The following is a 13,142-nucleotide window of genomic DNA, read 5'->3' on the forward strand; positions in this document are numbered from 1 at the left end:
ATACTGAAGGAGTTTCAAACATTGGTTATAGCATATTAAATATATACATACTTACATATATGTATATGTATGTATGTGTATATATATCCTTATACCTGTTTAATTAGGAGTTTGACAATGAAAGGAGTGTGTTCCAGAACCAGACTGCTCAGGTTTGAAAGCAGGTTCTACCACTTATTACCTGTGTGATTATGAGCCAGCTATATTAAACACTTTTTGAGAAAGTTTTTGTAAACAGTATCATTTTATGGCTTTGTAATAAAATATGAAATGTCCTAGTAGTTATAAGAAAATACCTTGGAAAGATTATAGAAATGATTTTTAGAGGCTAATATATGTGGAGAAAATGATGACACACAAACTTTCTTTGGTGATTTAGCTAAGAGAAATATGCTATTCTAATCATCTCTAAAAAACACTTTTCTAAATAAAAGAACAAACTTCTGCTGCCAATTACGATGGAGTAACATAAAGCAGATTTACTCTCCCATCTTAAACAACTATAACACCGAACAAATATATGAAACAGTATTTTCCAGACATTGGACAGCAGGCAGCACATGCCTGAGGAGAGTTCTGATGGTGCAGCGCAGGGAAGGGCAACACAAATAGAGCAGTCTCCCTGTGCTGAGAAGAAAATGTTGAGAATTCAGGGAAGCTAAGGTAGCTAGAATCTGCAGGTCAGAGTACCAGAAAGGAGAGAGCCACAAAGAGGGGAGCTCCAAAGATCTGCAGGAGGTCTCCCTAGAGTCTCAGTTGAAAACTCATCAGTTCAGGTGTCTGAGCGTTGTATAATAAAGAATTTATCTGGTCTTTGTCCCAGGTTCTTGAGAGCGAGCTTCTAAATCCTCAGAATTTCCCAAGTGATGAGAGTGTCTTTGTTATTCATGGTGGGCCCCTGGGATCACACCTGAGTTTACGTTCATGAAGTGATGCATGGTGCGTCCCTAGATAGTTTCAGAATGGGGGGCTGGCCATGCTGGAAAGATCATTCATGTTATTAGAGGGTTGGGGCTCTGAACTAGGTGATATCAGCCTGATCTTCTCCAGGAACGGGAGGGTGGCTGGAGACTGAGTTCAGTCATGTGGCCAGTGATGCAATCTATTACGCCTACATAACGAAACCACAATAAAAACTCTAAACATCAAAGCTCGGTTGAACTTCCTGGTTGGTGAACACATGATATGCCAGTGGGTGACACATCCTGATTCCACAGGGAGAGGACAGAGAAGCTCTGTGTTCAGGACCCTCCCAGATCTCACCCTACAAGTCTCATTTGTCTGGTCCTGCTTTGAATCCCTTAAAATAAAACCGTAGGGACCAGCCCAGTGGCGTAGCGGTTAAGTGTGCCTGCTCTGCTGCGGCAGCCCGGTGTTCGGATCCCTGGTGTGCACTGATGCACCGCTTGTCAAACCATGCTGTGGCGGCATCCTATATAAAGTAGAGAAAGATGGGCACGGATGTTAGCCCAGGGCCAGTCTTCCTCAGCAAAAAGAGGAGGATTGGCGACAGATGTTAGATCAGGGCTGATCTTCCTCACAAAAAAAAACAAAAGAAGTAAAAATAAAACTGTAATTGTATGTATAGCACTTTCCTAGATTCTGTGGGTTGTTCTCGCAAATTATTAAACCTGAGGGGGTGGCAGGAACCCTCAAATTTGTAGCCAGGTGGTCAGAAGTGCAGGGCCTGGGGAACCCCTAAACTTGCAATTGGCAAGTTAACAAGACTTGTTGAGACTGTGACTCTAGCCTGCAGAGTCTATGCTAAGTCTGGGTAGTTCGCATCAGAATTGCATTACAGTATTGTAATGAGGAAACCACCCAAATCTGGGGAAAGAACTACTGGAAAGGCAGCAGGCGGAACAATTCTTGGAGCTCACCCTGAGCTGAGAATAGCTCTTCAGTAGCCAGAGTGAAGAAACCTCACACTTAAACAGGCCATGGAGTAGAGTACTCAAAGGATACTGCCTCAATAGTGGGGCAAAATTATTCCAGACTAAAGGCTGCTCTTCTCCCACCTAACAAAACTTAAAAAGTAAGACCTGAAAAGATCAAACTGTTCACAAGTAACTTAACTGCATCCCAAAACAAAACTTAAAAATACTTAAAAGAATACAAAAAAGCCTAGGACTCAACAATGTAAAATTTTCAATACTGGCATCCAATCAAAAAAATACTAGGCATACAAAGAAGCTGGAAAATATAACCTATACTGAAGAGAAAAACGAATCAATAAAAAACAGAGCCAGAAATGACACAGTGAGACTTTGTAGATAAGATCATTAAAAGAGCTACTATAAATATATTCCATATGTTCAAAAAGGTAGAAGAAAGTATGGGCATGTTAAGGAGAGATCCAAATCAAACTTCTAGAGATGAAAAACAGAATGTCTGAGATAAAAAAAAATACACTGGATGGGATTAACAGCAGATTTGACACTGCAGACGAAAAGATTAAATCTTAACATTAGCAATAAATGTCATCAATTATTAGCAATAAACACTATCCAAAATGAAAGAGAGAGAGAAAAAAGACTAGAAACAAAGAGAATGTTAGTGAATTTTGGGACAACTTTAAACAGTCTAGTATACATGTACTTGGAGTCCCAGAAGGAGAGAAAGGGACAAGGACAAAAAAACATTTTAAGAAATAATGGCCAAAAATTAGCTAAATTTGATGAAAACTATAAACTCACAGATCCAAGAAGCTCAATGAATCTGAAGGCCAAGAAAAAAGAAGAAACCCACCCTAGAGCACACCATAATCAAACAGCTTAAAATCAGTGATAAATCTTGAAAACAGTCAGAGAGAAGAGAAAGATTACACATAGAGGAACAAAAATGAGAACAGCAGCAAACTTCTTGTCAGAAACAATGAAAGTTAGAAGACAGTAAAGCAATATGTTTAAAGAAAAAAACTGTCAACTAGAATTCTATGTCCAGTGAAAATCTCTTTCCAAAACAAAAACAAAGGTGAAATAAAAACTTTCTTCTGACATACAAAGGCTGAAAAAATTCATTACCAGCAGGCCTGGACTACAAGAAATGTTAAAAGAAGTCCTTCAAGATGAAGGAAAAAGATACCAAACTGAAATTGGGAATCTAGAGAAAGAAATAAGGAACACCAGAAACAGTAAATACATGTGTGAATATAAAAGACTTCCTTTTCTTATTTTAAAAAATCTCTATAAAAGATAACTATTTATGGCAGAAACTACAGTGCACTATGGGGTTTATAGTATATGTAGAAGTAAAATGTATGATAACAATAGCATAAAGACTGGGAGAGGAGCATGAAAGTATGCTGTTATAAGGTGTTAAATTATATGTGATGTGGTATAATATTACTCAAAGGTAGACTTTGAAAAGCTAAAATGTATACTATAAACCCTAACAAAACCTTTAAGATGACAAAACAAAGAGTAATTGTTAACCAGGCAATGTTACGGGTTCAATTGTGTCTCCCAAAAAGATACACTGAAGTCCTAACTCCCCAGTATCTGTGAATGGGACCTTATTTGGAAATAGGGTCTTTGTAGATGTAATCAAGTTAAGATGAGGTCATTAGGGTAGGCCGTAATTCAATATGACTGATGTCGTTATAAGAAGAAAATTTGGATACAGAGACACACAGGGAAGGTGACCATGTGCAGACAGAGGCAGATATTGAGGTATGCTACCATAAACTAAGGAATGCCTGGGGCTACCAGAATCTGGAATAGATAAGGAAGAATTCTCCCCTACAGGTTTCAGAGGGAGTATGGCCCTGTCAACACCCTGATTTTGGATTATAGCTTCTAGAACTGTGAGTGAATAAATTTCTGTTGTTTTAAATCATCCAGTTTGTGGTACTTTTTAACAGCAGCTATAGGAAACTAATACAAGGAATAAAGAAGATAAAATGGAATCAATAATACAAAGAACACAAAATTATTAATAGTTGATTCTTATTAGAGTTAGTATATTTGTTTAGTTTTAAGTGAAATGTATAATTCAGTAAATTATGTTTATATTTTCTTTAGGATTAGCATATACTCAGCCTATATAATGTTGCTCTGCAGGAGGCCTCAGGCTCCTTCTCATAACTGAACCCCCCAAGGAATCATTGTCACCTGTCTGCGAGTTGGCACTCATGTTGAGACTTACCATCCTGGCATTTTAGAAATATTGAGGCCTTTTATATAGTCAAGGTATACGCACGTGTGTCTGTTTTAAGACTTATGGTACATGTTCATTACTTTAGAAGGAGATCGAGTTGTATCTTTCTTTAAAAATGTTGGCTATAATTTATTTTTGAATCCTTGAACAGGAAAAGAAATCCTATTTAAGATCGTTTCATTTCTGTGTGGGAGCAGATTCATTATTTGAAGATTTATTAGAAGATTAATTTTATGATCTTTTATAGAAATACATAATACGGGAAGGGGAGAACAAAACCTATCTGTACTTGACCAATGGAGGTCATGTATATAAGAAGAAAATTATTTTGGAGGAGTGTTTAGAATATCTAGTTTAAACAAATTCATGAGGCAATTAGAGTAAACTAAGATATTTTAGCTAACTTTTGCCTTATCTGCATTCAACACTCAACTAGAAATTACACTAGTCTTTTCAGTAAGTTAGAAATTTCAAATTTGACATATTCAAAATCTACAATAGTCAGTCTATTGAGAGAGTCAAAAAACTGCCTAAACTGAAGAAGTATAATCATGTTTTATAGCAAGAAAAGCTGAACAATATCAAATAATGACACCATAATAAATACCTTGTTTGTGGGCCAGAACTTTGTGTTTGTGCAACAAGAATTGGAGTTACCTCTCGACTATTTCCACTCTGTGAGAAGACAGACTTTGTTCCAGTTTGGCCGATTCTGGCAACAGACTGTAAAACACAAAAAGTCTAAGGTTTGTAAATTATAAATTGCATTGTAAATGATAAAAGACACCATAATGCTCCCATCTACTTTTTCCCAATCCAAGATTTCATAACATATAGTGTCATCTGAAAACCCAAACTATTAATGTCACTATTTGTCATTATTGTTAATTAATTATTAATGTTATATTAATGAACATCAGCCTATTTCCTCATTTTAACCTCAATATTTTTATCTTTATATTATCCTTTCATCTTTCACTTTAGTTTCCAAGGAAAGGCTCAAAATTCCTGGAAGCCATTTATTACATATTTTTTCCAGTTGGGGCTAAATGCTCAAGAATTTTAAGATAGCTACTACTCTCAGGATTTACGATCTAAATTAGGATACATAAAAAAATAATAATACAGTCAGATTTTATATCTCTTCTTTGGCACTTAGTAAAAACAGTTCTATAGCGGTTCAGAGGAGTAGATTAAAAAAAAAGTCATCTGATTATTTTCTAAATTCTAAGGATATTGCACTCAGAATTAATTTTTCTTTCTGATGTATTCAATCTTTCATTAACTGGTCTGTGCTCCCTTGGAGGGGGGAAAAAATAATCTTTGCTTGCCCCTTCTGTCTTGTCTAATTTATTACCTTATTTCTATTCATTTTCATCACTTAGCTTCTTTATAAAGCGATCCATGACTATTGTGTCAGTGGATATTTTTAATTTTTTTACTACCAGATAATTTTCTTCAAAACACAGTTACTTTGATAGCCACTGTACATAATTCTCAAACTGCACATTACAAGTAATCACTAATAATCACTTTTTTACCAGATATTAAAGCCTTATATTGGCCTTTCTTGCATTCAACATCATTGATCATCCCCTCCCTTTTGAAACTTTGTATAACTTGATCATTTGTCCTATTGCTTCATTTGCTGGTCCCTCTTCCTTCCACTGTTTTAAATTATGTATACTCTCTTCCTTAGCTACTCTTTCTTTCCCTAGGAGAGCCTGGCCATTTTAACAGCTTTAATTATTATTTATATCACCAGGCCATATTCCTTCCTCTATGACTAACTACGCACTAAATATTTTCACCTATATCTACCACCAGCTCAAAACAAAACTTTATAATCCTTCCTCCTCCTCCTTCCCCAAATTGGGAACTCTACATTCACCCTAGGGATAAAACTTAAAGTCAATTCCAGCTCTTCCTTATTTAACAAAGAACTAAGTACTGCACTCATTACTTGGTTTGATATTTTTAGTCAATACTGCATACAGACCTACAAGTATAGCTTTTCTAGGAATGTCTTCTAACAGGGTAAGAAGAGAACAGAGGCAGAAGAGAATGAGACAGCAAGTGGCTTTTATTATTTGGGCACTGAAATCATGCACCTGTTCACTGCCTAACTTGCCCTTGATTGCTATGGCTCGCCTGGTTTTGACCTACTGCACCTGGCATGCTACCTACCATTCTACTATGCCTTCTCATAACTGTACTAAACTAATTTCCACAATTATATTTCATTCCTGTGACAATACAACAGTAGGTAGTTGCCAACTTTTAAAAATCAGATTTAAAATAATCTACATGGTAACTACTTTGCAGTCCCTTTTTACCACTCTTGGAGTTCCTTTATCACTCGTTAAGGGGCTATTACAGAAAAAAAATTTGCAGACTCTAAGGAAGTTCAGGAGTAAAAGAGTAAAACAACAACAACAACAAGAAACATGCCTCTAGGAGGGTAAAAGGCTATATCAGTCATTCACATACTAGTATGACTTAGCTTCCATTTCTTAATCATCTATTAAGCATGGCAATAGGCATTTTACATACAAAATCTAATTTAATTCTCACTCACAGAAGATACCCTATACCACAGATGTATTTTAAACAAATGGCACGTTGGCCTGTACTGCCACAGACCTATATAAAAGAACATTATAAGAAGAGTCTCAAGGGGCTGGCCCGGTGGCGTAGTGGTTAAGTTTGCATGTTCCACTTTGGCAGACCAGGATTTGCGGTTTCAGACCGCAGGCTTGGACCTACACACCACTCGTCAAGCCATACTGTGGTGGCGTCCCACATACAAAATAGAGGAAAATCGGCACAGATGTTAGCTCAGGGCCAATCTTCCTCACCAAAAAAAGAGAAAAGAGCTTCAACAGTTGTTGCATGGGGCTGGCCCAGTGGCGTAGCAGTGAAGTTTGTGTGTTCTGCTTTGGCGGCCCAGGGTGCAGACCTACTCACTACTCGTCAAGCCACGCTGAGGCGGTATCCCACATAGGAGAACTAGCAGGATCTACCACTAGGATATACAACTATGTACTAGGGATTTGGGGAGAAAAAAGAAAAGAAAAAACAAAAGGAATATTGGCAACAGATGTTAGCTCAGGGCCAATCTTCCTTAAAAAAAAAAATCTTGTTGCAGTATTTACTATGAGGATACTGTCAAATATTTTTCATTTTACTACACATTTACTATAAATTTACTACATATCTATGAGGATCCACCATAAAAACTTTACTATCAGAAATAGCTGGCTTTATGCAAGTCAATTTTCTTTTCCCAGTTAATACTAGTACAATTAAAAAACAAACAGTGGTGAGGACAAGTAAAAACTATGGCAGGTATAATTTCTGTTATTTATATTCAAAGTGACAGAAACAATCTTAATTTTGTTAAGAAAAGGAAATTAAAAGTAAAAATCTGAATACGTTTATTTAGCTATATGCTGAAATAAACTATACTGGTGAATTATGATCTTATACTGCCAAAAAAGCAACCATCTTTGTGTCTCCTACTATAACCAGGAGGCTGCGACAATGATGATCTTCTTTTACATTTAGATCAACAACTCTTAGGCAACAGCAATTATATAAAGTCAGATTATCTCTGAAATTGCCTTTAACAGATTGGAATTTTAAATGAATTTCTTTCATCAATACCAGAACTGTATTTTACACGGAAAATACCTTTTTTGAAGGGGCTCCGGTGGATGGCACGTCAATTACAGAAGATGTATTAGTGTAGTTTTGTAAATAGGATCCATCTCCGGGACTTGGGGTTTCTAATGGCAAAATCCCAAAACTGAGAAGAGGTTGAAATCAAGGTGTCAAAAAGTCATCAAGGCATATATAAAGCAGCAGTATACTTAAATTAGAAGGTCTAAAAGGAAGAGAATGGCAAATCAGTCTTGGGGGCAGTGAGGATCTCAGGGGCAGATAAAAAATAAGCTGTGAATGTAGACTATTCCACCCACCATAACTAAAATAAAAAAAAAATCAAATAAGGAACTAAACTGAGCAGCAACTACTGATCTCAGGAGATTTATTAGAAATAAAGAAGAGTGGCTAAGATCCAGAAAGCTAAAATTCAAATGATCAAATTACTTCAAATTCTTGGAATTTATGAGATTTAGACACTACCATAGAGAAAATGTCTCTAGAGACCACCGAATTCATTTGTGGATTCAATGCCTCATGGTCATGCTATTTTAGTAGCTCCCTGGCTCTGGGACCCAACTCATAGAGTCTGTTATAGCATATAATTTTTTATTGTGATACTTTTGGATATGTATCCTCTGGGCTGGGTTCCTGAATCTATACATACATATACTTCTAATAATTTTGATAAAATATTTCATATTGATAGGTGTCAGTCCTTCCTTCGTGTTTTGGAAAACAGCACTTAAACAATAACCGTTGCTGTCACTGATTACATCATAAGCATTCCAACATTTCAAGAGGTTCACTGCTACTCACTGATGCACAGCCATAAAGACAAAATCTTTTAATGCATCTTTTAATACACTAGCTAAATAAGGCATATTTAAGAGTTTTAAAATTTTCTCTAATATTTAATATTAAATTTTCATCACAGGTACTGTATTTCTTTTACTTCATTTTCTGAAACAGAATAGGTCCATTATTGACTTAGTAAATGCCTCTATTTCCATAATGATTTAGAAGTTGCTGTTCATATTAATTTACATTACTAATAATATGAATTATTATAAGATGATTTAATATTACAGCACATTTTAAAGTATCTTTTGTTTGTCTTACCTTGGGGTTAATGGGCTAAGAGCAGCTGGTCCTCCTAATAAGCTTCGACCAGTTTTTGGTTTATTTTGAACCTGTTTAGATAATATGGAAGTTCCTGTTCCAAGAGGGACAGTATCTGGTGAAATTACAGCTGAATCAATATAAGACACTGAGGAATCTGTATTCAAGGAGTACTTCGAATTGGAAGATTCTAAATTTAGTCTGTTTAATTCCTGAAACAGAAAATTTCTACCATGTCATTTACAATACATTATTTAGATTCAGATCATTCTTCTTCATTTTTATAATATTTTGAACACTGGCATGTGATACTTACAATTGTGTCCTGGGGTGTTTCTGTAAGAACTGTCTCAGGCTGTCTGTGAGATAAATTATGATTAGATACTAGTGTTGTGCAAGAGTTGGGCAGACAGTTGCTAAAGTTCTGTAAAGATGTTAATTTAAACGTTTGGTCAGGATCTGGCTTTTCACCTGCGAAGGAAAAAAAAAATATTTGCCTCTGAGGAAATGAGGGTTAATTTTTTTTTTTAAGCATGCATAATCAGTGGAAATAAGACCTTATCCAGAATGTTAAAATTCTCCTGTTTGTTTCAGCTAATCAAATTTACCTCCCCAAAGCCGATCCATCAATTTATTGTACAAGTTTACCCCTCAGATAAAGCTGTAAATTTAGGAAACAAACTAAACTGCAATGACACTGATTTTAAATATAATAACTCACAGGAAAATGCAGATTTCTCTGTTTCTTTTTAAAGTAGAAAGCAACTAGATCGCACTTTGCTCAAGGTGAGGAGTGAGGGTGGAAAGTTGAAACCCAGTAGGTAACACAGTGAAGTTTTAAGTACTTCCATGTATACAGACACAACAATGTTTTAAAAAGATCCTTCATGCATCCAAGAGCATATATACTGAGACACTCTCTCCCCATATTGTCCAAGTCTTATTTATGTCACAACTTCTGCTCTGGGCATTCTATTAACTTCTTTTCTTATCCAGAAAACTATTTTGGCTAGTGTTATACTCACAATAACACAAGAAAGGCCACATTATTCCTGAAACATGATTCTACCCTATTCCTTGTTCTCAATTTTAACAGCCCTTAGCTTTGAAAAATATTTTTCTTGTGGATAATTTGTATCACTCTCCAAAAATTAAGCAGGGGGGAAACAAAGAAGAGGAAATGGGGGAACCCTCCCCCAGCCACCTTTACAAACATACCTATTTCACATAATGATTCAAAGGGGGACCAGAGGAAAGGATTTAAACTAAGGCTCTTTTGGTAACATTCTGATCCTTTGGCAAGCCGATCTGTCTTGCTGTAAAGACAAACAAATAGATTAGATAAACTACGAAATGCAAAATATTTATTATAAAGAAATTTTTGGTGTAGAACATTAGGTCAATCTCATATAAGTTCTGAGAGTACTCTTCTTGATGCTTCTGTAAATTATCAATTTCCCCTTCTTTCTTACTAAGTAAGTAATCTTCCAATCTCTAATATTTAGGGCAGTTCAAGTCAAAACTCGGATGAAAGCAAACAGAACATAAATTAAAAGGAATGCTAACAAAATAAATAAACTACCATTGCCTTCTTGAATATTACAATTACTTTTAATTTCCTGTCAGACACTAGAATTACTGAAGGAGATACAGAAAACATTCAAATGTTTCAGTCTTATTCTTAATTTTTAATATAATATCCCAGTGGTAATTTCACAAGTGACTTAAATGCTTTAAATACAGCATATTTAAATGATCAGATTTTCTAATAAGTAGAGGTGGTAGCTCTTAATGAAAAGGAAAATTTATGTTTCTTTCTAAATCAGTGTATATAGGCTTCCGCTGAGAATGTGGGCAAGATCCCTGGGACCATACATACTTGAAACAATATGGAAATTATTAGAACAGCATTGTTGCCTCTCTAGCTTTTAAATAGAAGGGAGGATGGGGTTGAGGGTTAGTGAGACTCATTGGAGCTTTCAGGTAAAAAATACTAATCACCTGGTCTGAGGTTGAAATTCTTCATTATCTAATGGAAAAAACTAAGATACAGCAATTCTTCCAAAACTCTAAGGCTTTATAAAGGACCAGAGGCATCTAACCAAGATTTTCAAAAGAACTCTCAAATGGAACTATCAGCTAAAACATATAACCTGTTTAGGCACTGTCAGTGTAATCTCAGAGAATTGTGAGGAAGATTCCCTTGGGGGACTAGATATTAGTTTGTTTTATTTCCAAATTTTGCAAGTGAGTAGAAACTAGAATAAATGATATAATAAAGATAAGTACCTCCAGTTGAAGGATATCTAGCTTCCCATAGCCAGCTAATTTGAGCCAATAAACACATGGAAAAAGAGGGAAGCAGGAGTGGGAGGCAGACTTTCAGAAAATGTAAATAAGTTTTATCAAAGTCTACACCTAAGATCGTTTAGATGAAGTTTATTAAAGGAAAAATTGTCACAAAAATGATATAATCATTTACCATGGATAGAGGAAAAAGAGGAAACGAAGAAAAGATATAAGAAGAACATTTTCTGAAAGTAATAGTTAGGAGTGGAAAGTGGCAAATCAATGCTTGGGAATTTTTAACATAAGTCAGGAAAAGGAAAATACAGTGAAACCTCAATGTTTGAGGATTATTGTAAGCTTCCAACAGTTCTTATTGCTTCTCACCTAAACTAATTCATGTTATATAGTCCTTCATCTCTTATATAACTAACTACTGTTTGCCTATTTATCTTTCATGTGTGTTCTCTTGCAATTGATTATGATTTCTGATGACAGGAAATTAGATCTTTTGCATTTTTATATTATCTCTTTCCTGTTTTCAAGTAGATTTGCCTCCCTGCTTTGCTTGCATAATGTAACAGAAAATAGACACTTTTATCAATAATTTTTAAAGTTGCACTGAGTAGACCATATGAATTATTTAAATGGCCAGAAAAGTGGTGGACAAACTGATTTAAGCAAAGATAAAATCATCTATTCAAGGAAAAATATTCTGGAAACATAAGAGGTGATCCTTTGTGATGAAAATCTTCTTCGCCAGTATTATTTAAATTATATTTTCTTGGGCCGGCCCCGTGGCTTGGTGGTTAAGTGCGCGCGCTGCGATGCTGGTGGCCCGGGTTCGGATCCCGGGTGCGCATCGAGGCACCACTTCTCCGTTCATCCTGAGGCCGAGTCCCGCATACAGCAACTAGAAGGATGTGCAGCTACGACATACAACTATCCACTGGGGCTTTGGGGGGAAAAATAAAATAAATAAAATCTTAAAAAAAAAAAAAAAAAAATTATATTTTCTTTTTACTTTAGCAAAAGGAAAATTCTCTTAAACTTTTGATAAGTTGGTAAGGCTCATTTTTATAATAAGCCATGATCTAACTGATAGACAATAAAAGAGAAGAAATTTAAAACAAAATTAGTGTCTGCTAAGAAGAGATTAGATACACACATACACACACAGATAGAGATAGATATATGTATAAACAATATAAGAGCTAACTAGGGAAGAAGCCAGGTGTGGAATTATAATAATCTAATACGGTAGATAAATCTCTAATTATTCAATAGACAGATAAAAAGGGAAAAAGATTTAAGAAAATTAAACTGCTTGGAGCTCCAACTTTAGATGGAAGTTTTTACTAAAACCCAGAAAGAAGTTTTCTGAAGAACTGGGGTAAAAAAATTAATTAGATGGTACTGGGAAGAAAGAGGTAATATAAGAACCAGACGTAGTTGTGTCTTAAACAAAAGTCTCACGCACTATTGTAGACAAAAAGACCAATTAAGTTTCTATCAAATACTAGAGATAAAAAAGATAACCTAACAAGCTGTAGCTACAAAACTACAACACATATGTATCTAGATTACCGTGTGCAATTCTGGTCACAAGACAGGCATATGATGGGTGAAATGAAAAGCCAATTTTGGGAGCAGGGCTGTCCCCCACTGGATCCTTAACCTTTTAATCTTTATGATGAATAAAAATAACCCATCCTTATTCCTCTGAAGGAGGAGGAAAAAAACCTTCCTTCTTCATGGTTAGAACCTGATTCAACTGCACCTTCAAAAACTTTCAACAATCTTGTTTTAAAATAATTAGTAATATATATATGGCATTTTTGTGATTTTAACACTTTCCTTTATTTTGTTTTATTAAACTTTATTTTGAAACAATTTTAGACTCACATAGAAGT

General features: G+C 35.4%; 1 protein-coding gene across 4 annotated transcripts in view; it reads right to left on the reverse strand.

Moving 5' to 3' along the window:
- The window catches only part of CDC27 (cell division cycle 27), a 67,345-nt gene that overhangs the window by 22,520 nt on the left and 31,683 nt on the right, over nt 1-13,142 (reverse strand). For all 4 annotated transcript variants that reach the window (XM_014789131.2, XM_087441344.1, XM_004432614.3 and 1 more), the window contains exons 5-9: nt 10,162-10,259; nt 9,260-9,414; nt 8,944-9,155; nt 7,852-7,966; nt 4,766-4,881 (exon numbers count right to left, since the gene is read on the reverse strand). In XM_014789131.2, coding sequence (XP_014644617.1) covers nt 4,766-4,881; nt 7,852-7,966; nt 8,944-9,155; nt 9,260-9,414; nt 10,162-10,259 — 696 coding nt within the window. The remainder of the gene's footprint in view (nt 1-4,765; nt 4,882-7,851; nt 7,967-8,943; nt 9,156-9,259; nt 9,415-10,161; nt 10,260-13,142) is intronic.

The sequence above is a fragment of the Ceratotherium simum genome, chromosome 16, assembly GCF_057802395.1.
Source record: "Ceratotherium simum simum isolate JZ-2026a chromosome 16, ASM5780239v1, whole genome shotgun sequence".
Classification (NCBI taxonomy): domain Eukaryota; kingdom Metazoa; phylum Chordata; class Mammalia; order Perissodactyla; family Rhinocerotidae; genus Ceratotherium; species Ceratotherium simum.